General features: G+C 39.8%; 2 protein-coding genes across 2 annotated transcripts in view; both read right to left on the reverse strand.

Annotated features, from left to right (window-relative positions):
* Nucleotides 1-23,748, reverse strand: part of LOC125778133 (uncharacterized) — a 107,265-nt gene that overhangs the window by 11,888 nt on the left and 71,629 nt on the right. The window lies entirely within an intron of this gene.
* Nucleotides 15,114-23,748, reverse strand: part of LOC125778238 (uncharacterized) — a 78,315-nt gene continuing 69,680 nt past the window's right edge. The window contains exon 2 of the mRNA XM_049454902.1: nt 15,114-19,069. Within this exon, the coding sequence (XP_049310859.1) occupies nt 15,114-17,009 (1,896 nt within the window). The 5' untranslated portion in view covers nt 17,010-19,069. The remainder of the gene's footprint in view (nt 19,070-23,748) is intronic.

Consider the following 23,748-nt stretch of genomic DNA (forward strand, 5'->3'; position numbering starts at 1 on the left):
CCGTTTGTATGGCAGTTGGAACAAGAAAAAGCGTTTGAGCAGCTTAAAGAACTACTTTGTACGGCGCCGATGTTAGCTTATCCAATACCTGTAAAGAAATTCATCCTGGATACAGATGCGAGCGCTTATGGAATTGGAGGTGTCCTGTCTCAGCTCATCGACGGGCAAGAAAGAGTAATTGGGTATTACAGTAGAGTGCTCGGGAAACCAGAGAAAAACTACTGTGTGACGCGAAAAGAACTACTAGCTGTGGTGGAATGCGTAAAACATTTCCACAAGTATTTGTATGGAGAACGATTCTTGCTGAGGACTGATCATGCAGCACTAAAATGGTTATTACAGTTTAAGAATCCGGAAGGCCAAATTGCACGATGGATTGAAAGATTACAGAATTACGACTTCGAAACAGAACACCGAAAGGGGATTCACCACAAAAATGCGGATGCATTATCACGTCGCCCTTGTCCACTGGAATGTAAACATTGCTCTAAATCAGAGGGAAAAGAAGGTATAATCGACGTGCGATTACTGAATATAGAACCTGAAGATGATTGGACTCCTCATCGCATCAGAATCAATCAGCTGGAGGACCCTGATCTTACAAAGCTGGTAATGGCCAAAGAAAATGGGGTACGACCACCAAAGGAACAAATAAGTAACGAGAGTCCAACGGCAAAAGCATATTGGGCCCAATGGAACAGCATAAACCTCGTTAATGGATACCTTCATCGTACCTGGGAAAGCGAAGATGGCAAACAGTCTCGTCTGCTGATCATAGTACCGAAGTCCATGATCCCAAAAGTATTGAAAGAATATCACAATGGACCTAGTGGAGGGCACCTTGGAATTACAAAAACTATAGAGAAGATTAAACAACGGTTCTACTGGATCGGTTGTCGAGATTCCATAGCAGAATGGATAAGTAATTGCGTAGAGTGTATGGCAGCTAAAGGTCCTAAAGCCAAAAGTCGCGGTAGGCTACAACAGTACAACGTGGGATCACCATTTGAACGAGTCGCAATGGATATTGCAGGTCCGTTCCCAACCAGTACGGCCGGAAACAAATATCTACTGGTTGTCATGGACTATTTCAGTAAATGGCCAGAAGTATATGCCTTACCAAACCAGGAAGCGAAGACAGTAGCCGAAGCGTTTGTAGAAAATTGGATAACAAGGTTCGGAGTGCCCGTCGAATTACACTCAGATCAAGGCAGGAATTTCGAATCTTCCATTTTCCAAGAAGTCTGTACATTATTGGGCATCCACAAGACACGGACAACAGCGTTACACCCACAATCAGATGGGATGGTAGAGAGATTCAACCGAACGCTCGAAGAACATCTGCGGAAAATCGTTGATAAAGACCAACGGAATTGGGACAAGTGCATCCAGATGTTCCTGCTGGCGTATCGTTCAGCAAAGCACGAGACAACTGGTTACACGCCAGCAAAGATTATTTTCGGATCTGATCTGCGACTCCCTGCTGATCTTAAGTTTGGAACGAATCCTACAGCTGTAAGAAATGATGGAGATTATTGTTCTGCCTTAAAGGAAGAAATGAATGAATTGCATCTAATGGTAAGACAGCATACGCATCTGATGAGCAATAAGATGAAGGACCGGTTCGATCAAGCGGCAAATTCAAAAGGTTTTGAAGAAGGTGATCTGGTCCTGTTGTACAATCCACTTCGAAAGAAAGGCTTGTCCCCGAAACTGCAGACAGCCTGGGAAGGACCCTATATGGTGATGAAACGACTTAATGACGTGGTATACCGCATACAAAGAAATGGAAAAGCACGATGTAAAATGAAAGTAGTACATTTGGAGAGGCTCGCCCCATTTGGTTCAAGAGGATTTGTGCCTAATCGGGACGATTAAGCTTTAGTGGAGGGCAGTGTTACAAAAGTAGTATTAAGTTGTATTTGTATTACTATATGCATCCCTGATTATGAACAATAGCTGTAGGTATATGGAATAGCATTTGTCTTGTTGTAGACATCTGGCGCCTCGGCTGTCTGCTTGTCGAAACAATAGACATCTGGCGCCGCGACTGTCTGCTTGCGTCTGGCGCCGTATAGCATTATGTTCTGGTAATTTCCAGACGCAATATTCTAGAAGGACACGTCGGCATCAGCGAGAAGTGCGTGGCTATATAAGCCGTGGCAGCGCCAACGTAATGAATCAGTGCTAAGAGAAAACTGCTATAGTGTAGACGAGTTGTGAAATAAAGAGTTGTTGAATTAAATTAAACAGTGTTGATTTTATTTGTCAATCCAGAGATACGAACCTAACAAAGTAAACTAGCAAGAGTAAATTCGTAACAATATATTTGGCACATTTCTTAAGAAAGCATGAGGGAATCATATCTGGGCCATAATTGTATGATTGTTCTAACATGTTCAACTGATATAAGACGTCTTCTTCGGTAGGCGCATTAATGACAGAAATCGGGCATAACTTGTGCTGATGCGGAACATTTTTTGGAGATTTTGGAGAGTAATTGGACTTAAAGAATTCAGCGAACATATTAGAAATGGTGCGATTGTCACTAGACATACTATACTTATATTTCATAGCGGACGGAAAGTTAGAAATCCTGCGTTTGGAGTTGACGAAACCATAGAACAATTTTGGATTACGTATAATATTATTTTTTGCTTTATTTATATAATTATTATAACATATTTTGTTAAGTTCAGCAAATTGTCGACGCAATTTAGAATATTTTGAATAGTCAGCAACTAAACCAGTTTTTCTAAAAAGTTTAAAAGCACGAGATTTTCTATTTTTTAATTTACATAATTCTTTCGAAAACCATAAATTAGAACTCCTTTTTTGAGTAACAACACATTTCGGAACATATTTTTCAAATAAGTTTAAAATAGTTTCATTAAAGTGGGAAGCACTAAATTCAATATTGCCACTGTAATCTGGCCAAGTTACTTTAGAAAGTTCGTAATTAATCTTTTTAAAATTAGCTTTCGCAAAGTTGAACCGTTGGTTATGATTTCGATGTTAATTTCCAAAGCAGGATGATGCAGATCCTCTGGCCGAACCAAAGGATCACATCGGACAACGGAGAACATTGAAGCGTTATCAACATAAACTAGATCTAAAAACTTACCAAACTCGTTTGAAATTAAATTAATTTGGTTAAGACCCAACTCCGACATTTCATCTAAGAACTCGTTAAAACATAAGCGAGTACTAATAGGAATGGTGTAATCATCAATAGATTTCCATGATACGCACGATAAATTGAAATCTCCCAAAACAATCATGGAATCAGTATTATTAGCCATTGAGGAAACCTTATTTATTAATGAAGCATGCTGCAAATATACAGATATGTCCGAGTGAAGCGGTATGTAAGATAAAGTTAAGTAGATATGGCCACTATTAGCGCAAATACGAATGCACTTAAATTCTATGAAGTCTGCATGCGAAACATCGACTTCTTCAGATGGAATTGAAGAATGAACAGCAAACAAGACACCACCTCCTTTTCTATCCAGCCGGTCATATCTAAAGATTTGGAATTCGCAGATGAATATTTCATTATCAAAAATGTGAGGCTTTAGCCAAGTTTCCGTGAAAGCAATGATTTTAAGGTTACAATGAATGCTGTTTAAATACAAATCAGCAAGTTTTGTGTTAATTCCTCTAACATTTTGATAATAAACAATCAGCGAATTATTGTTAATTAGTTTTTTGTAATACTGGGATTTCTTGGCAATTTGGTTTTTTTGGATTTGGCTTATCACGTTTGTGCTCGAATTCGCGCACAAAGACCCCCGATGGCCAGAATGAGTTATCTAGTATGGATTGAAAACTGTCTGCGGATACGTTGATTTTAAAGGACGAAATATCTCTGTTGTATTTGAAATTAAATTTACGGATGTCTGTATCTTCCGTTTTTAATTTCGACGAGATGTAATTTTTTATATCGTCGACTGTGGTATCCGCAGCAAGTCTAGAGACAAATATTGCCTTTTTCCGCGGTATTACCACTAAGTTTTTAGTAGCTGATTTGGACGTATTTGCAGGCGGATCTTGGGAAGTTTTCTGCTTACTGTATTCAGTAACAGTTTTCACTGTGTCCTGAGCAGACGGAACTTTCTCACCTTGAGGACAAGGGGATGACAGATTAATAAGGTCAATAGTGGGTGGGGGCATTCGTTTTAACGAAGATACAGTGGTATCTTCATCAGACGGACGTTTACGTTTTGATGAAGGTTTTTGATTCTCTTCCCGAACATTTAGGCATTTAAATGATTGAAAAAGCATTTCATAATGCCTAAATTTTTCAGTAAGGGTTTCAAGCTCTTGACCAATCTCCTTGAAACTATTGCGCGCTTGCTTAAAGACTTTAAACAATTCAATTTCAGTTGGTCTGCATTTTAAGCAAGACCAGCGCAATCCCTTACTGTCAAGAATTGAATCCAATATCCTACCTGTCAGTCCAGCACATTTAAGATGGGCAAGCCCATCACAAAGCCAGCAAGAAACAAAGCATTCCGACTCGCCTTTTACAGAGCAGTTCGGAAAGTTACAAGTCATAATGATTAAAAAAAGAAACAAAAAAAAGAGAAAAAAAAAACAATATTAAATAGAAATATAAAAATGGTAAATAATAAATGAAACAACGAGCAATGACAAAAATATTTATGACAAATGAATGCAATAAAAATTGATGGTTATCAAAGATAACAACCAATGTAGCGAGCAGTTTGAGATGCACTGTAATACGCGAAAAGTAAGAAACTCGCGAACAGCTGTGGACAAAGATGGAAACGAATAAAAACAAGAAAGAAATTTAAGTAAGTAAAGTAAATTAACACTAACAATTACACTACTTAAAATGTAGCACAACAATAAATTTAAAATGACTCGGCGGAATAAATTAAAATTAGCCAACACACAATTACTAAATATCAATTGATTCAACAGCACAGTATAACACTGATACTTATCGTAAAAGATCACTTAATCCAGACACTTTCAAATAAAGTTTTAAATAAAATTAAACAAATTCGCCAGAGCACGAAACAAAGCACAGCTGAACACGAGAAGGGTTGCCAAATTGACGGTAGTTCCCGTCACTACCAAGCGGTAGCGATCATTAGGAACAAGATTACAGGAACAGCTGACACCGTGCTTGCTTCTTTCAACACGGTTCTAAATTTCAAGGCGATTATCGCCAGACTAGAATTCACTTACTCCGATAAGAGACACCTTCATATGATTGAGCAAGAGATGTCGACGTTGCGTCAGAGCAACAAGAACATCCTGCAGTTCTATGATGAAGTAGAACGAAAACTTACCTTGCTCGTAAACAAAACAGCGATGTCGTATAGTGGAAACGCTGAGCTAATCGGCACTCTTAATCAAAAATATCCACAAGATGCGCTACGAGTGTTTATTTCAGGTCTTAATAGGCCTCTATGCGATGTTTTGTTCTCCTCGAGGCCTGCCGATATGCCCACAGCACTAGCCCTTGCACAAGAGCTAGAAGCTAACCAAGCCAGATCTGCATTCGCCGATTCGTTCCTCAATAGGAAGGAGCGACCGCTTGGAGCCATTCAGAGGGCAACCCCATTCATCCCAAAGAATCTCCCTCAATATCGAAGAATGGAAGCCACCCGACAGGATGTGACACCGATGGAGGTCGATCCATCCCTTTCATACCATCGATAGGATAGACAGCAATTGCGTCAATCGATTAACCAAAGCCAGGGAACCCAACCAGGATCCACTGTGAATCCTCTTTTTCAGAGGAATCCGTTCAATACTTACCGGTCCCAAGGAAAGCCAGCAGTAGCTCAAAAGAGGCGAGTGGAAAGCGACAGACAGATGGCACCAAAGGTGCAGCGCATAAACCACCTAGGAACGCAGGGATATGGGGACGAGAAGCAAGGGTGCGATGAAGACTATAGTGGTGACCAGAATATTAATAACGGCGAGGACGTACAGTACGACGACCAATACTTGGACGAACCTATTGATGAAATTAATTTTTTAGATCAAAGTCCCTCCTGCCATATGTAAGCAGATCATTCGCAGGGAAGGAATTAAAATTTTTAATAGACACTGGTGCCGCGAAAAATTTTAAGGACCTCGATTTCCTTAAGGGCATTAAGGAGGTTGAGAAGCCCTTCCTTGTCAACTCAATCCACGGGACTGATAACATCGAACATAAATGCACTATACATTTCTTCGACCAAAATGCTCAATTCTATATTCTGACCTCCCTCCAGACATTTGACGGTATCATAGGGTTTGACTTCCTTAGAGAAATAGGTGCAGACCTAGACATGAAGAACGGGATTATTCACTATAATGGTAAAAGAGAAACTCTTAGGCATTTCCCTTGTCGAGACGTGAACGCTATCCTGCCTACTAATAATCGCGAAAATCGAATATCAAAGTTAATAAAGGAGCATTCAGGAGTGTTTGCCGCATCAATGAGAATAATACAAATATTGTAGGAACAATAAGAACCGTTGATGACAATCCAGTCTATTCCAAAAGCTACCCATATCCAATGGCTTCAGCCGACTTCGTAAATCGAGAAATTTCCGATCTGCTTCGCAACGGCATAATAAGACCTTCACGGTCACCGTATAATAATCCAATATGGGTTGTAGGAAAAAAGGGACTTACTGAATCTGGAGAAAAAGCATGCACCTGGTTATTGATTTCAGGAAGCTTAATGAGAAAACGATAAGCGATAGATATCCCATTCCCGAGACTTCAGTCATCTTGGCTAATCTGGGGAAATCATCGTTTTTTACCACTCTTGATCTTAAATCTGGGTTTCACCAGATAAGACTAGCAGAACGGGACAGGGAAAATACAGCATTCTCCGTTAATAACGGGAAGTATGAATTTTGCCGACTTCCGTTCGGCCTTAAGAATGCGCCTAGCATCTTTCAGCGGGCCATCGATGACGTTTTTCGAGACGAAATTGGCAAGTGTTGCCATGTTTACGTTGACGACGTCATTATCTTCTCTAGGGATGAAGATCAGCACGCGAAGGATGTTAAACGTATTCTCGAAAAGCTTTACGAAGCAAACATGAGAGTGTCACTTGAAAAAACCAAGTTTATAAGAAGCGAAGTAGAATTCCTCGGATTCATTGTCTCTAGGGACTTCGTGCCTTGCTGTCCTTCCTCGGACTCTCAGGGTACTATAGACGGTTCGTAAAGGACTATGCGTCAATTGTTAAGCCATTAACGAAATACCTTCGCGGCGAAAATGGACATGTTAGCGCCAATCGTTTTAAAAACGTTCATATTCGACTGGATGAAGAGGCGATACGAGCATTTGGTAAAATCAAGGAAATTTTAGCTTCAGAGGACGTCCTCTTACTATATCCTGATTTTGAAAAACCTTTGGACTTAACGACCGATGCATCCTCACATGCATTGGGCGCGGTTCTGTCACAGGGCGGTCGACCTGTCACCATGATTTCCCGGACCTTGTCATCCACTAATGGGCAGGTCGAAAGGTTTCATAGCACATTAACAGAGATTGCAAGGTGCACTAAACTTACACAAGGACTGAACGAGACAGTTGATTTGATATTGCTTGCTACATCGAAATATAATAGGTCGGTTCATTCCGTTACGGGACAAAGGCCTATAGATGTAGTTCATTCTATTCCTCAGCAATTACGAGAAGACATCGTGAACAAAATTGCAGGGCACAAGCACTTGAGTTAGGTCGATTGAATAAACATAAGAAGTTGAAAACATATCAACCCGGAGACAAAGTATTTGTTAAAACCAATAAAAGAATTGGCAATAAATTAACAAAATTCTATGTGGAAAATATTATTGAGCAGGACTTGGGAACTACGGTCATGATAAATGGTAAACGGGTTCACAAGGCAAACTTGAGGTAAAGCAAGTTTTTTTTTCTTTTTTCCCAGATACTCGTTTTTGACGGTTATTTCCTGGACGCAGGCGAAATTATTTAATTACACCAACTCACACTACATGATGATTTCAACTGGGAAAGTTGCTATTCACGACCAATATGGTATTTTGCTACATAAAACTAACTTGACGAATTATGAAACTATAGCGACAGATACGGAAGGGCTGCTTGAACAGTTTCCACATTCTCCTGCAAGGAAATTGCTCCAAGCGGATGCTGGTCAGATCCTCGTTTTATTGGAGACTCTGAAGACCCATCATCGACATTCACGTGGTATCAACATTATAGGTACTGCACTGAAATACATCGCAGGGACACCCGACTTCGACGATTTTAACGAGGTCGCAACCAAAGAACGTGAACATAATGAACGACAGATTACAATTAACACTCAGCTTCAGACAAGAATAAATAATCTGACACGAGCAATGAATGACCTACTTAAAATTACAAAAGAAAAAATTGTGGACACAGGGCATTTATTTGGGTTGGCTACAGCAAGAAACAGGGCAGTACTAGCAGACCTCACAAACTTAGTTCATTCAGTAACACTAGGAAAGCATAACATAATTGATCCCGTCATTTTAGATAGTGATGATACTAAAATTTTGCTATTTGCCGAACATTTTGCCAATATTACTATAAGCGATATTTTAACAGCCTCTAAGCTAAGAATATTGCAGGATAGTGATAATATTTATTTTGTAGTTAAATATCCTAAAATCAGCAGAATTTGTGAAAAAATTAAGCTTTTACCTGTAATTCATAGTAAGAAGATAATTAACTTAGAAACAGATATAGCAGCACACTGCGCTCCCGACTACCAACCTCTCACAAACTGCAAAAATGCTGCAACCCTTACATTTTGCCAGCCACTTGCTTCATCCTCATGCGTGGAACAGCTATTGAGTCATAATTCAGCGCAATGCAAAACAACTTCAGCAGAACACATCGCCCCTATTGAAGAAATTGCCGACGGACTAATAGTGGTAAATGACCAGTGCGTTGAGATCTCAGAGGGAACACGGTCAAGCGTTACTATAAAGGGCACCTTTCTCGTTATGTTTGAAGGTAATGTCACCATAAACGGAACTAATCATGTCAACTGGAAAAAAGTTGTTAAATCCCACCCCGAAGCCCCTCCTTCAACGATAGTAAAGTTTACGGAACATATAAAAACTCTATCATTGCCGTATCTGGAAGAGGTACATGTAAAGAACTTAAAGCATATTGCATCACTACAACAAGAAATGGCAACCAAACATTTGATCTCGATTGGTTCACTGGGGCTAGTGGCTACGATCATCATTTTTATGATAACAGCCTACTTTTGGTCCAGGAAGCAGCAAAAGCTAGCCATCATTGAAGTGATTAGAAACGCCGACACTGCAACTCCACCCGACGTGTAAGAGGCACCCGAGGACGGTCGCTTTCAAAAGGGGGAGTAGTTAACACACATAGCCAAACCACCATATGCTTATTCATTTCACCTGTAGTGCATCGAAGTGCTTACGATGCAACTTACCTTCTGCGCATGACAACAACAGCAATAACAACAGTATGCGAAATCAGCGACAATAACATTCCCATAGGTACGGAAAGTGCTGACGCTTTGTCTGCAGAGTAGCGTGAGACAGCAATAACGACAACAACGGCGAACCACAGTGGCAGCGGCAGCGACGCTTAGGGTAGCGTTAAGTTAGGAATTGGCTTTTGTTTAGGGAAATAGTTAGTCTAAGACCGACTCTGTAATCGAAACGATTTGGCTGCTCCTGCATAGCAGGAGAAATAAAAGTTTAAAAAATTATAAGTGAAGAGACTTCATTATTTATATGCTATTTTTCGTCATAGCGGTTTGAAGTTTTGAGTGTAACGTTCTTATAATTGTTAATAATGGCAGGAAATGTATCAAGGAAAAGAAGTGAAGTGTGATGTTTGAAGTGATAGATGAAATATAATCAAAATGGAATATTTAAATTTGTTTTAATAAAATTTTTAATTTTACTAATTGTTAAAACCAAATTTGAAAGCTTTTTGTGATGAAAAGAAGAATTGTAATTAATTAATTTCAGATAAAATTATGGAATAAAAAAAATTACGGGTTTTTAATATTTTCCCAAAGATTAGGAAACTCGCGTTAATTATTTGGTCTTGAAAATATTAAAAGCGGGTATTCTAATCAAACAAATTATCAACCACACTAATGGTAATTCCTTCTAAAAAATGTGTGAAACCATCATACCAACATCCAAATGAACTATGCAATACGCTCTAAGTGTCAGGTAGCCGAACCGCTCCAACATTTGCGAAAATGTAGTGAAAAGAAAGTCGGAAAAACTTGACTCGAGTTACAGGAGCCAAAAGAGAATTTGCCGCCAATAACGACAAAATGTTTCCGTCGTTCCCACGATAGTCGGGTCTACGTAAGTGGAACAGACCCGGACTTTTATTCGGCCAAACAGTGTCAAATTGGCAGAATCTGCCGCTACAACAACAACAACGACGTTTGAACGTCGACTTAGTTGCGATCGCAATAGCAATATAAAATCACAGTGATTTAAAAATAGCAATCACTGAAATCACAGATATCGAAAAATCCCAATATCGCTCATCTCTAATACCTAACCAAAATTTGATATATGTATATGTACATATATAGAAATATATACATTAGCGCTTTTAGCGCATATTTCTAACCGCGAAGTATTGTATACTTATATTGCCGTAAATTTTCAAATGTCTGTATGCCTAAAAAACTTAGGATACAAGTAAATAAGACATGAGATGATGAGAAATGAAATAAACTGTGCGGAAAATCAACATTGGTTGAAAACATTTAATATTGCGTACTAATTACCTTTGTACATACATAGAAATATTGAAAGTCCAATTTGGCGATTTCCGAGCATTTTCTTGTTCCTTGTAAAACGAGAACAAGCATAATTGCACATAAATATTATATGCACATAACATCCACACGTATGTACAAAGGATATTGACCTAGTTTTCAGGGCGCGCTGATACAAGGGCATACGGATAAATCCGTAAAAAAATTTTCAAAAAAAAAAAACGCAAGTAAATACAAACGCTAACAATAAAAGTGATAAACGCTTCTTAAATTCTTTTTCGGAAATAATAGCTTTTATTTATTGAAAAGAGCTTTCGGTTACATATATTTTAATAAGCCAATTTTTCGGAAATAACAACTATTATTTATTGAAAAGAGTTTTCGGTACCACATTTCTCTATTATAATATAATTTTCTGAATGAGCATAGATTCAAAAGAATCTAAAGCAGAATTCTTAAGAATTCCAAAAATGATTACTGATGACAAAAGTCCGGGAAACGGTAAAAACTCTAAAATTAAAATTCTGAAGTTAAAATTCCGGAATCAAAATTCGAGGTCGACAAAATTCTGGAAATCGGGATTCCGCAATTCCTTCGCTTTTTTGGCTGTATTTCAAAATTCTGGGTTTTCATAATTCCGGAATTTACGTTTTCCAGAATTAATTCTGGAAATTTTTTCACCAAAATTTTAGCCAAATCGTGTATTTTATATGAATTTGCTTATACATACATAATAATATAACATAAACAAAACATAACCTCCAAAATAACTCCAAAATTCAAACATGTTTATCGGAAAGACAAAAAACAACATTATTAACAAATAAAGATCAAACAGATACTACATTAATGTCATGTTTGAAACAATACGCTTTAAATACGCTAAGTGACTTAAATCTAATCTTTTTTTCATTACTCTTGTAATTTGTTGGTTTTTTCCATGAATTTTCTGTTTATTTTTATTTTTTCGCCGTTTTTTTACTTTTTGTACTTGTGTTTCAACATGAATAAGCTCCCTTTATAAGTCAGATATCAATTTGTACAGCGTCGCACGACTTTTTCCAACTATGACTTTAAGGCGGCGATGCCAAGCTTCCACACTGTTTTGCGTTCTTGGAAAAACTTTCGATCTAGGGTCATCGAACTCGGTTCAAAATTGTGTTAAATATTTAGGCTGTGACTTTTTACCAAACACATAATTTTTTTCAAACCATTTTGAAAGTTTTTGCAAATCGCTGTCGTCAAATGAATTACGCAAACTTGTGTAATACTCTGAGATTTCGCTATGAGGAACCAGTCCTAAGCTTTTAAGCATTCGTACTTGAATTGAAAACTGCTCGCTGCTGCCATATTTGCGGCTTAGTCTGAAAATATTTAATAATCATTTTATCTTTAATGCAGGAAGTTGCGGTTATGCAATAAATTTACCCTTCTTTTTGAAGTGGAAGAGGCAACCACTCTGCCGTGCAAATGCGAAACACTCCCTTGCTGCAGAAATAATAGCCATTTCGAAATCACTAATTATACACGTCGGATTCAGTTGGATACCATAGTTCAATTCGACGTTCTCCAATAAAAAATAGTTGACCTTCCAAAACATAAAGTGATAAAGGAATGTGTAGAGAAACACCGTACTCGTGTGCACAATCAAACACTTATATATAATAATACAAAACTTTATTGTGAATATAAGAAAAATATTACACTTATTCAACTTTACTGGATGTTCTCAAATATTTCGTTTACTGTTGACTGTGTCTTTGGTTGCTGCCACTTGCTTTATTTTATTTGACACTTGATGAGCAACAGAGTTGCCATCGCTTACAGTCGGCTTTCCTGACCCAATGTGGCGCCCTCGCCCATGGTGCTCTCATCTTCGTTGTCTATGTCGTCTATGTCGTCTGGATCATCTGGTGGTAACATGCACCAAGTTTTAAGTTGATCTGATGCAAATACAGCTTTGTAGTGACGTTGCGTTCGCTCGGCATGAGGTAAGTCTTCAATTACATAACGATCATTTGGCAGGACTTTGGTGATGATGAATGGTCCTCTGAATCGTGGTTCTAGTTTACGTGATGTACCGGAGCTTATTGGTTCGTTTGTAGTCAATACGAGATCACCTTCGTTGTACGTCTTCGGTTGATTATGCTTTGCGTCATATAGCTTCTTGGCTTGTGCTCTTACGTCGTTTATTCGTTGAGCTGTGTCGACTCGTAGTTGATGTAGGTCGGTGTCGTTTATCAGGTCAACATCATCGTCTTGAAGTGCCTGGATAAGTTGATTCTGCAGGATGTCTCGAGGCACGTACCCATAAAGTAGTCGGAATACACCATTCCACAACCTGTGGTTTTATTCGGGATGGTATTAATGCTCCATTGTATTTGACGTAATTTGTCGTCCCATCGTCTTTCGTCATCAGTAGAAGGTAGTAGCATGGATAGGATGACGCGGTTTGCTCGTTCAGCGTGTCCGTTAGCGCGTGGCGTCCGCACTGCGTTGAGAATATGTTTGACGTTGTTTTCATCGCAAAACTTTTGGAACGCTTTTGAAGTCAAGGCCGTTCCTCGGTCGGATATGATACGTTCAGGCATTCCTAGATAGCTCGTGATCTCGAGCAATACCGGAATTACATGGCTTGTTGCGGTACTCTTGACTGCTCGTAGGATTGTGAATTTGGTAAATGAATCTACAATTACCAACACATGCTCGTTGCGTTTTGAACTTATTGGGAACGGACCCAAATGATTAATGTGTATTGTCGTGAACGGTATTGGCTTAACGTTGTCGTAGTGATATCGACCCTCACGTCGTCCGCCAGGGGTTTTATTTAAAGCACAACCCACACATGAGTTGATGTAGCTCTTTACGTAATTGCGCATTCGAGGAAACCAGAAGAGATTGAGAATTCGTTTCATTGTTTTGTCAACGCTCATATGACCTGCCTTATCGTGGCATTCGTGCAGTATTTGGAACCTTAATTGCTTTGGAACAACCCATAGTAGTTTGTTGTCGTGTTTTCGATATAGGCGTCCCAGTTCAACAACGTAGTCGGGATATTCTGGCTTCACCTCATTCTGTATTTCGTTAACGATGTTTCTTATTTTCTCGTCTTGTAGCTGAACACTAAACAACCAATCTGCCTGGTCGATAATCATCATGGAAATTTTGAGATCAGCGGCATCTATTTCGTGTGCATCTTCATAAGGTGCACGGCTCAACGCATCGACATGGGCCATACGAGCTCCTGGTCGATGTTGAATTTCAATGTCGAATTCTTGGATTCTCAACCACCATCGGGCAATGCGTGGTATAAGCTCTCGCTTCTCCATCGTTGTTCGTAAAGCGTTGCAATCGGTAATAACTTTGATCTTCTTTCCGTATACGTAGTATTTGAATCTTTCCAATGATTCCACAATCGCTAATGCTTCGAGTTCATAGCTATGGAAACGTTTTTCGTTGTCTGTAGTAGAGCGTCTAAAATATGAGATCGGGTGCAGTTGTCCATTCTCGACTTGAAACAAAACGCTTGCAAGGCCGATAGAGCTTGCGTCTGTATGTAGTTCGTGTTCGGCTTCGATGCGGTAGTTGACCATGGTTGGTTTCGATGATAATGCGGTTTTGAGTTCGTTGAATGCTGACTCTTGCTGTAGTCCCCATGCGAATGCGGTGTTGTTGCGTAGCAATTTGCGTAATGGTTCAGAAATAATGGAATAACCAGCGACGAATTTTCGGAAGTAGCCACTGAGACCTAAGAATTTTCGTACTTCAGTGACATTTCTCGGCTGTGGAAAATTTACGATAGCGTTGGTTTTGACGTTGCCCGGACTGATGCCTTCAGGAGTTAGCTGATGTCCCAAAAACGTTATTGTTTGCGTGAACAACTCACATTTGTTAACGTTCAATGTGAGTCCACAGGTACGTAGTACTTGGAGTATACGAGAAAGCTTTGTATACATTTCGTCGAAAGAATTGCTGCCGATTAGGATGTCATCCATATAATGCAGCATGTCGCCCGTCTCCACCCGTCTTTGGATTTCTGCCATGAGTCTATTAAACACAGCTGGTGCATTCTTTAAACCAAACGGCATGCGTTTGAACTCATATAGACCGTCCGTCGTGATAAAAGCGGTGTATTTCCTACTATCGGGTGCCATTTTGATCTGATAGTACCCACTATTCAAATCGAGTGACGAAAAGTATCGGAAACGTTTCGCTTCGTGTAGCCGTTCTTCAATATTCGGGACTGGAAAATTCTCTTTCTTTGTTACCTTATTAATTCGTCGATAATCGATACATAACCGATCACTTCCATTCTGCTTTTTGACTAAGACCACGGGACTTGCGTATTCGGATGTCGATTTCGTGATAATATCACGCTCAAGCAACTCCTCAACCATCCTGTTAACAATATCACGCTTCGGTTCTGGGATACGATAAGGCGCTGAAATATGGTGCGATTGCTCTCAAGTTCGATGCTAGCTTGAACTACGTCAGTTTTGCCAATATCTTTCAGCCCACTGGAGAAAACATCGGCATAGCTTGCCAGAAGACTTTGTATCTTATTTCGTTCTTCTTCATTGCTGAAATTGGACATTAATTTGGAAAAATTGCTCTCAGTTATTACCGTTGTCTGTACTGCTCGTCTGCTTCCGAATATTGTGTGACCATTTTCAATTTTCAGCGTAGTGTTTGCATTGATGATAACATCTTGACCTATTAAAACGTCTTGTTCTAGTAACTCGTCATCAGCGATGTAGGCTTGCGTCTCGATGTTGATTCCGTCGATGGTGATGTCTATGGTAATAGCCTCCGTGAACGTACGCACCCCTCCGCAAATGCCTTTTACTTGTAAGCAGCATTTTACGGCTTTATCGTCGATGCGCTTGGCTACTGACCTACGAATGATGCTGCATTGGCTGCCCGTGTCGATGAATGCGATATACGGTTGCGCTTTTATGTAAACTAACTTCTTGAAACATTCGTCAAGGTTGATTGCACCAAGTCGTCGTAACGTTACTGTCGTCTTCTCACAATTTCCTCCGTTTGGATGAACTTTGTTACACGTTGTACAGCGATGTCGTTTCTGCGGCAATGGACATTTGTTGGCGAAATGTCCAGGTACGTTGCAATTGTAGCATTTCAATTGTGCTTTAAATTCACCATTTTGTTTCGTTGACTCAGCATATTTTTCGTTATTGTTGTCTCGCTTACTTGGTTGATGTACTTGTGGCTCACTTAGCCCTCCGCGATTAATGAAATAGTCCTCGATGGCGTCTCTCATCTGCTTCATTGTTGTAAACTTCATTGCTGCAATGCTTTGTTGGAGTTCTCTATGTTTTAACCCAGCTCTTGCATAACGTATAATGGCTGCCTCACTCAGTTTGTAACGTATACCTAGTGCCGCCACTCGAAAACAATATTCTTTTACGATTTCTTTTGGCTTCCTCGTTGCATTGGCCATCACGAAATGAATTTCTGCCTCGTCTCGATCTGAACCAAATTCGTGTCGTAACGCATCAGCAAAATTTTCCCAAGTTGTGTGTAATGTGGGTGATGCATCCAACCACATACGTGCAACTCCTTTTAAACGTGTGTAAATAGCTAAAAATAAAAATTTCTCGTCCCATCTATATGCTTCCACTACTCGATCGACTCTATCAATAAATTGCTCTACCGTAATGCTTGCGTTATTCGTTGGATCAAATTCCGGCAGGGTATTTGCAATTTCTTTAACTGACGCGTGTCGCATATTCCCGTTCGTTGAAATATTCCCGTTCGCAGAAATATCACCGTTGCTTTGAATGCGTGTTGTAACGTTGTTGTTAGTTGCCACCGTGCTGTCGTCGTTCGTTGAAATAGCGTCAGTGGCGTGACTCTGAACGCCTGCGCCGCCGTTGACTGCGACTGCGCTATCGTTGCTATTTGCGTTTTGTACCGTTTGTACCTCTTTCATGCTAACTGTACCAGTCCCGTTGTTTTGCGCTTGTAGCAGCTGCGCCATCATCTCGCGTAACTGCTTCATCTCCTGCTGCAGTTGTGCCACCGTTGACATCTCGGATGACTCCTCCGTAACGTTGATCTCTTGGATGTCCACCTCGTCGGACTCCTCATATGCGCTAAGACGTTGCAACAACTGGTCTCGCGTGCCAGTCGTCGCTAATTGCCTTTCCCGTAGCAACCTCTTCAGTTGTTCCACCTTCAGATCACTGATCTTCACCATCGTATCGTTTTTACGTATCGTGTATATATATCTGCCGGTGCCTATAGCCCTTCACCAACGCACATACATATACTTACTATGTTTGTAGACGTGTATGGGTTTATCATCCCACTTCTGAACTGTAGAGAAACACCGTACTCGTGTGCACAGTCAAACACTTATATATAATAATACAAAACTTTATTGTGAATATAAGAAAAATGTTACACTTATTCAACTTTACTGGATGTTCTCAAATATTTCGTTTATGTTGCTCACTCGCTGACGGTCGCTCGTTGACTGTGTCTTTGGTTGCTGCCACTTGCTTTATTTTATTTGACACTTGATGGGCAACAGAGTTGCCATCGCTTACAAATGTCTATTTCTTCAGCACAAGTTGGGTCTTTAAAACATTTCAAACTGTTCCGTTGTCTTCTAATTTTTAACTTAAGGGCATTTCTTGATGGGGGATAATCTCTAATATGTTTTTCTGTCATAGATACCGAACGCTGAATTATTTGGCTAGGCTGCAGAAAACTCGAGCGAGCCATATTTTCAACCAGATTATTTGCTTCTGCTACCGATTTTTTATGCGCACATGGATCATGAGAATGTTCATTTCTTTTTTTTCGTATACCATGTTCACAGCCATCAAACTGTGTGAAAATACGCACGGTACATTTGTTTTTAATTCGTTCAGAACAAGTCCAGTTAAATGTTTTCTTATTTTTTCGTTCCAAATAGAAGAAGTAGCCGTCGACATTTAACATGTCTTTTCCTTTATTTGACTTCACCACAGTTATATTTTCCATCATTTCACACAAATATTTAGCACGTGTTTATTAATGAAATTGCAGTAGTAACACATTGCTTGGTCAGTACATATATATTGTTACGAATTTACTCTTGCTAGTTTACTTTGTTAGGTTCGTATCTCTGGATTGACAAATAAAATCAACACTGTTTAATTTAATTCAACAACTCTTTATTTCACAACTCGTCTACACTATAGCAGTTTACTCTTAGCACTGATTGATTACGTTGGCGCTGCCACGGCTTATATAGCCACGCACTTCTCGCTGATGCCGACGTGTCCTTCTAGAATATTGCGTCTGGAAATTACCAGAACATAATGCTATACGGCGCCAGACGAAAGCAGACAGCCGCGGCGCCAGACTCAGCAATTGTTTAAGTCCACACGCAGACAGTGCGGCGCCAGATGTCTATTGTTTCGACAAGCAGACAGCCGCGGCGCCAGATGTCTACAACAAGACAAATGCTATTCCATATACCTACAGCTATTGTTCATAATAAGGGATGCATATAGCAATACAAATACAACTTAATACTACTTTTGTAACACTGCCCTCCACTAAAGCCTAATCGTCACTATTCGGCACAAATCCTCTTGAACCAAATGGGGCGAGCCCACCAAATGTACTACTTTCATTTTACATCGTGCTTTTCCATTTCTTTGTATGCGGTATACCACGTCATTTAGTCGTTTCATCACCATATAGGGTCCTTCCCAGGCTGTCTGCAGTTTCGGGGACAAGCCTATCTTTCGAAGTGGATTGTACAACAGGACCAGATCACCTTCTTCAAAACCTTTTGAATTTGCCGCTTGATCGAACCGGTCCTTCATCTTATTGCTCATCAGATGCGTATGCTGTCTTACCATTAGATGCAATTCATTCATTTCTTCCTTTAAGGCAGAACAATAATCTCCATCATTTCTTACAGCTGTAGGATTCGTTCCAAACTTAAGATCAGCAGGGAGTCGCAGATCAGATCCGAAAATAATCTTTGCTGGCGTGTATCCAGTTGTCTCGTGCTTCTCTGAACGATACGCCAGCAGGAACATCTGGATGCACTTGTCCCAATTCCGTTGATCTTTATCAACGATTTTCCGCAGATGTTCTTCGAGCGTTCGGTTGAATCTCTCTACCATCCCATCTGATTGTGGGTGTAACGCTGTTGTCCGTGTCTTGTGGATGCCCAATAATGTACAGACTTCTTGGAAAATGGAAGATTCGAAATTCCTGCCTTGATCTGAGTGTAATTCGATGGGCACTCCGAACCTTGTTATCCAATTTTTCTACAAACGCTTTCGGCTACTGTCTTCGCTTCTTGGTTTGGTAAGGCATATACTTCTGGCCATTTACTGAAATAGTCCATGACAACCAGTAGATATTTGTTTCCGGCCGTACTGGTTGGGAACGGACCTGCAACATCCATTGCGACTCGTTCAAATGGTGATCCCACGTTGTACTGTTGTAGCCTACCGCGACTTTTGGCTTTAGGACCTTTAGCTGCCATGCACTCTACGCAATTACTTATCCATTCTGCTATGGAATCTCGACAACCGATCCAGTAGAACCGTTGTTTAATCTTCTCTATAGTTTTTGTTATTCCAAGGTGCCCTCCACTAGGTCCATTGTGATATTCTTTCAATACTTTCGGGATCATGGACTTCAGTACTATGATCAGCAGACGAGAATGTTTGCCATCTTCGCTTTCCCAGGTACGATGAAGGTATCCATTAACGAGGTTTATGCTGTTCCATTGGGCCCAATATGCTTTTGCAGTTGGACTCTCGCTACTTATTTGTTCCTTTGGTGGTCGTACCCCATTTTCTTTGGCCATTACTAGCTTTGCAAGATCAGGGTCCTCCAGCTGATTGATTCTGATGCGATGAGGAGTCCAATCATCTTCAGGTTCTATATTCAGTAATCGCACGTCGATTATACCTTCTTTTCCTTCTGATTTGGAGCAATGTTTACATTCCAGTGGACAAGGACGACGTGATAATGCATCCGCATTTTTGTGGTGAATCCCCTTTCGATGTTCCGTTGGTTGTTTCCGTTTTAATGGGTTTACCTTTATATTGCAATTTCGGGCAAAGTGACCCGCTTTTCCACAGTTGAAACATCTGCCTGTTGTATTTACTCGCGGTGCAGCAATTGTCTTCAGAGTCTTCAATATTTCTTCCATCAGCGCCGGTTGTTCCATTTCAACCCTTTGTACTTTGGGTGCTGGTTTACTTAGTAGGGAAGCTGTTTCCTGTGTGAGGGCGTGCGAAACCGTTTCAGCAAACGTTCTTTTTGGCAATGCATATGTGGCGCGTTTGGTGTCCACATCACGAATTCCATTTATGAAACATTGAATTTTTACCCTCTCAATGTAATCCACAGGTGCATCTGTATTTGCCAAATGAGCCAGTCGTTCGATTTCAGTTGCGAACTCTTGCAATGACTCGTTCATCTTCTGACCCCTATTTTGCAGTTCGATCTGGTATATTTGTTTCCGGTGCTCACTACCATATCGTCTTTCTATCGCACTCATCAATGCCTCATAGTTGTCCCGTTCACAGTCTGGAATAGTCTGAAGGATTTCTGCCGCAGGTCCTTTCAATGATACAAACATGGATGCCACTTTGTCCGCTGCATTCCAGTTATTGGCCATTGCTGTCTTTTCAAACTGAAGTTTGAAAATTTGAAATGGAATACTTCCATCGAATGTGGGTGCCTTCAATCTTTGATTATTTGTTGATGGTGCAGGGCCATGTAGTTGCAGTTCTCGCACACGATTGCTCAGTTGAAGAAATTCTGATCTTAAATTTTCTTCGTCATTTTTTAAAGTGCTTAATTCGTCTTCAAATTTTGAAAATTTCTCTTGCACTTGTGTATTATTTTCTGTAATCTGTTGTACCAAACGCTTTTCTAACTGCGTATTATTTTCAGTTATTTGTTGTGTAAGGCGAGACTCTAACTGTGATGTATTTTCAGCTATTTGCGTTATTTGCTGTGCCAGACGATTTTCTGCCTGCACTGCATTTTCTGCTATTTGCTGTGCCAGACGATTTTCTGTTTGCACTACATTTTCTGCCATTTGCTTAATAGCCACTAACAACGTGTTCATGTCTACACTTGATGATGTTCGTTGTTCTTCTACTTTCTCTTCTACCTTTGTAGAAGTTTCTGGCCCAACAAATTCGAACTCGTCCACATTAATTCCATCCGCTTCCATTGCTTCACGTAATCGTGCCTGCAGATCCGCCTTTTGCCCGCTTATCGGCAAATTACGCTCCTCCAGTTCCTTTTTTAATTGCTGAATTCTTAATTCTCCGAATTTAACCATCTTGAATTTGGATTATTTGACAATCCCACTTCTGACACCAATTGTTACGAATTTACTCTTGCTAGTTTACTTTGTTAGGTTCGTATCTCTGGATTGACAAATAAAATCAACACTGTTTAATTTAATTCAACAACTCTTTATTTCATAACTCGTCTACACTATAGCAGTTTTCTCTTAGCACTGATTCATTACGTTGGCGCTGCCACGGCTTATATAGCCACGCACTTCTCGCTGATGCCGACGTGTCCTTCTAGAATATCGCGTCTGGAAATTACCAGAACATGCGGCTATACGGCGCCAGACGCAAGCAGACAGTCGCGGCGCCAGACTCAGCAATTGTTTAACTAGACAAGCAGACAGTGCGGCGCCAGATGTCTATTGTTTCGACAAGCAGACAGCCGTGGCGCCAGATGTCTACAACAAGACAAATGCTATTCCATATACCTACAGCTATTGTACATAATCAGGGATGCATATAGTAATACAAATACGACTTAATACCACTTTTGTAACAATATGTAGGTACATAGTAAACTAAATCATTATGGTAGTACAAAAAAGTAAATGAACAACAGCAAACAAAGCAATAACAAATACAATCATGCAATTGTAAAAAACTACTTACTATGCAATAAAACATATGATTACAGAATGGCAAAATTCTGTAATTAATGGTTAAAAATTCGTGTTGATAACAAAAAAAAGTGCGCACTGCCATTCAGAATTTTGCAATTTAGAATTTCGTTATCCAGAATTTTGGATTCCAGAATATTCACTTCCATAACTTTGATTCCCGGTGTTCCGACTTCTGGAATTATGAATGCAGAATTTCCAAAAAAGCAGAATTTTGACCCCAACCCCAAAAGTCCATGTACACCTGCAGAAGCTACACGCTCGAAGCAAGGTGCTACAAAGCAAAAAAGCGGGAAAGACATTTCGTATATTAAATTCATTTCTGAGAGTGACAGCTTAATTAAATACTGCACTCGATTTGCATCTTCACCGCTTCATGACAACTCTGAATCGGTAGTAGAAATTAAAAATAAATATATTGACAATTTTTGGACACGCCTCCAGCTGCATACGACGCAATAGTAGAAACTGATGATGCAGATCTACCTGAAAATTTCAAATCCTCGCCAAATACGAAAACTGCTTAGATTGGTATGAAGACACAAAAGCAATGATATCAGATGAATTAAAATTTATTAAGTCAATTGCACCTACTCCCCACAATAGAGTAGAGTTACAGCAATTGCAAGGCCAAGAGGCAAGTTGAGGCATTCATCTCAAAGTGCCAGCGTGTGATACGGAAATATTTCATGGAGGTTATGAACAATGGCCGTCCATCCTGGACATCTTTTCAGCCGTGTACATAAACTATCCAAAATTATCACAAGCGCAAAAATTGTATCACCTCCGATACAAAACTAAAGGTCAAGCAGGCGTAATAGTCAAGCAGTTCGCATTGCATGACGATAATTTCAATTTAGCTTGGGAAGCTTTAAGACAAAGATATGAAAATGAGAGAATATTAGTTGACAAACAAGTAACCATACTTATGAGCTCGCCTAAAATTCAAAGAGAAACCAGTGAAGAATTCATCAAACTAGGATCCACCGTTTCAAATTGTTTGTCGGTGCTATCGACAGAAAATATTCCCACACACAATTGGGATCCTATTCTGGCAAACATATGTACCGCCGCATTACCAGAAAAATCGTTACTTTTGTAGGAGCAATCGCTGTCATCAAGAAGAAAATGGCCAACGTGGCAGCAGATTAAGGATTTCTTAACTACCCAATACGAAATTGCGGAAAGGGTAGACAGAAAAGTAGTCAGAACTAAAAACGTAATACAAGGCCTAAATCGAAGCTTCAATAGGGCCCAAGCCGGAAGCAACAAACATTTAAACAGAAGTTTTTTAAAGTTAAAAAAAAGGTAAAAAAAAGTTTAAAAAATTTAATGTCAATGAAAGGAAAAACTTTGTCAGATCAAAAAGACTCTGTACAAACTGCTTGTCCCACTCACACAATCTTAATACTTGCGAAAGCAAATACAATTGCGTATATTGCCACAAAAGGCATCATTCTATGCTACACCTCAATAACTTTCCCAACACATCTCAAAGTAGCGCTTTTTCAAAAAAAGCCACGGGTTTAGTTGCAACAGCAACTTCCGAAACAAAAACTCCAGCAATTTGCCAAGAGACACAACGCTGTTCAAAAGCATTACAAACTCAAACGCTACACAGCGAAAATCATAGTAGAGTACTACTACCCACAGCAGTTGTCTCCATCGAACATCGAGGAAAATTGTTCAAACTAAGAGCCCTAATAGACCAAGGATCACAACGATCGTTCATAGCGTCTAGGGCACAAAATAGGCTAAAACTGCCAACAAAACATGACAACTATGAAATTACGAGAATGGGCGGACGAGTAGTATAAAACTCAAATAAAACCTACCCTATTACCCTAATTTCCCCTCAACCCGATAAGCGCGTTCAAGCAGAAGCCATAGTCTTACCGCAACTTACCAACATGCTTCCAAGCTATCATATACATAGATAGCAAACATTGGCAAAAGGTTACACACCTAAAATTAGCAGATCCCAACT

This window comes from Bactrocera dorsalis, chromosome 4, assembly GCF_023373825.1.
Source record: "Bactrocera dorsalis isolate Fly_Bdor chromosome 4, ASM2337382v1, whole genome shotgun sequence".
Taxonomy (NCBI): Eukaryota; Metazoa; Arthropoda; class Insecta; order Diptera; family Tephritidae; genus Bactrocera; species Bactrocera dorsalis.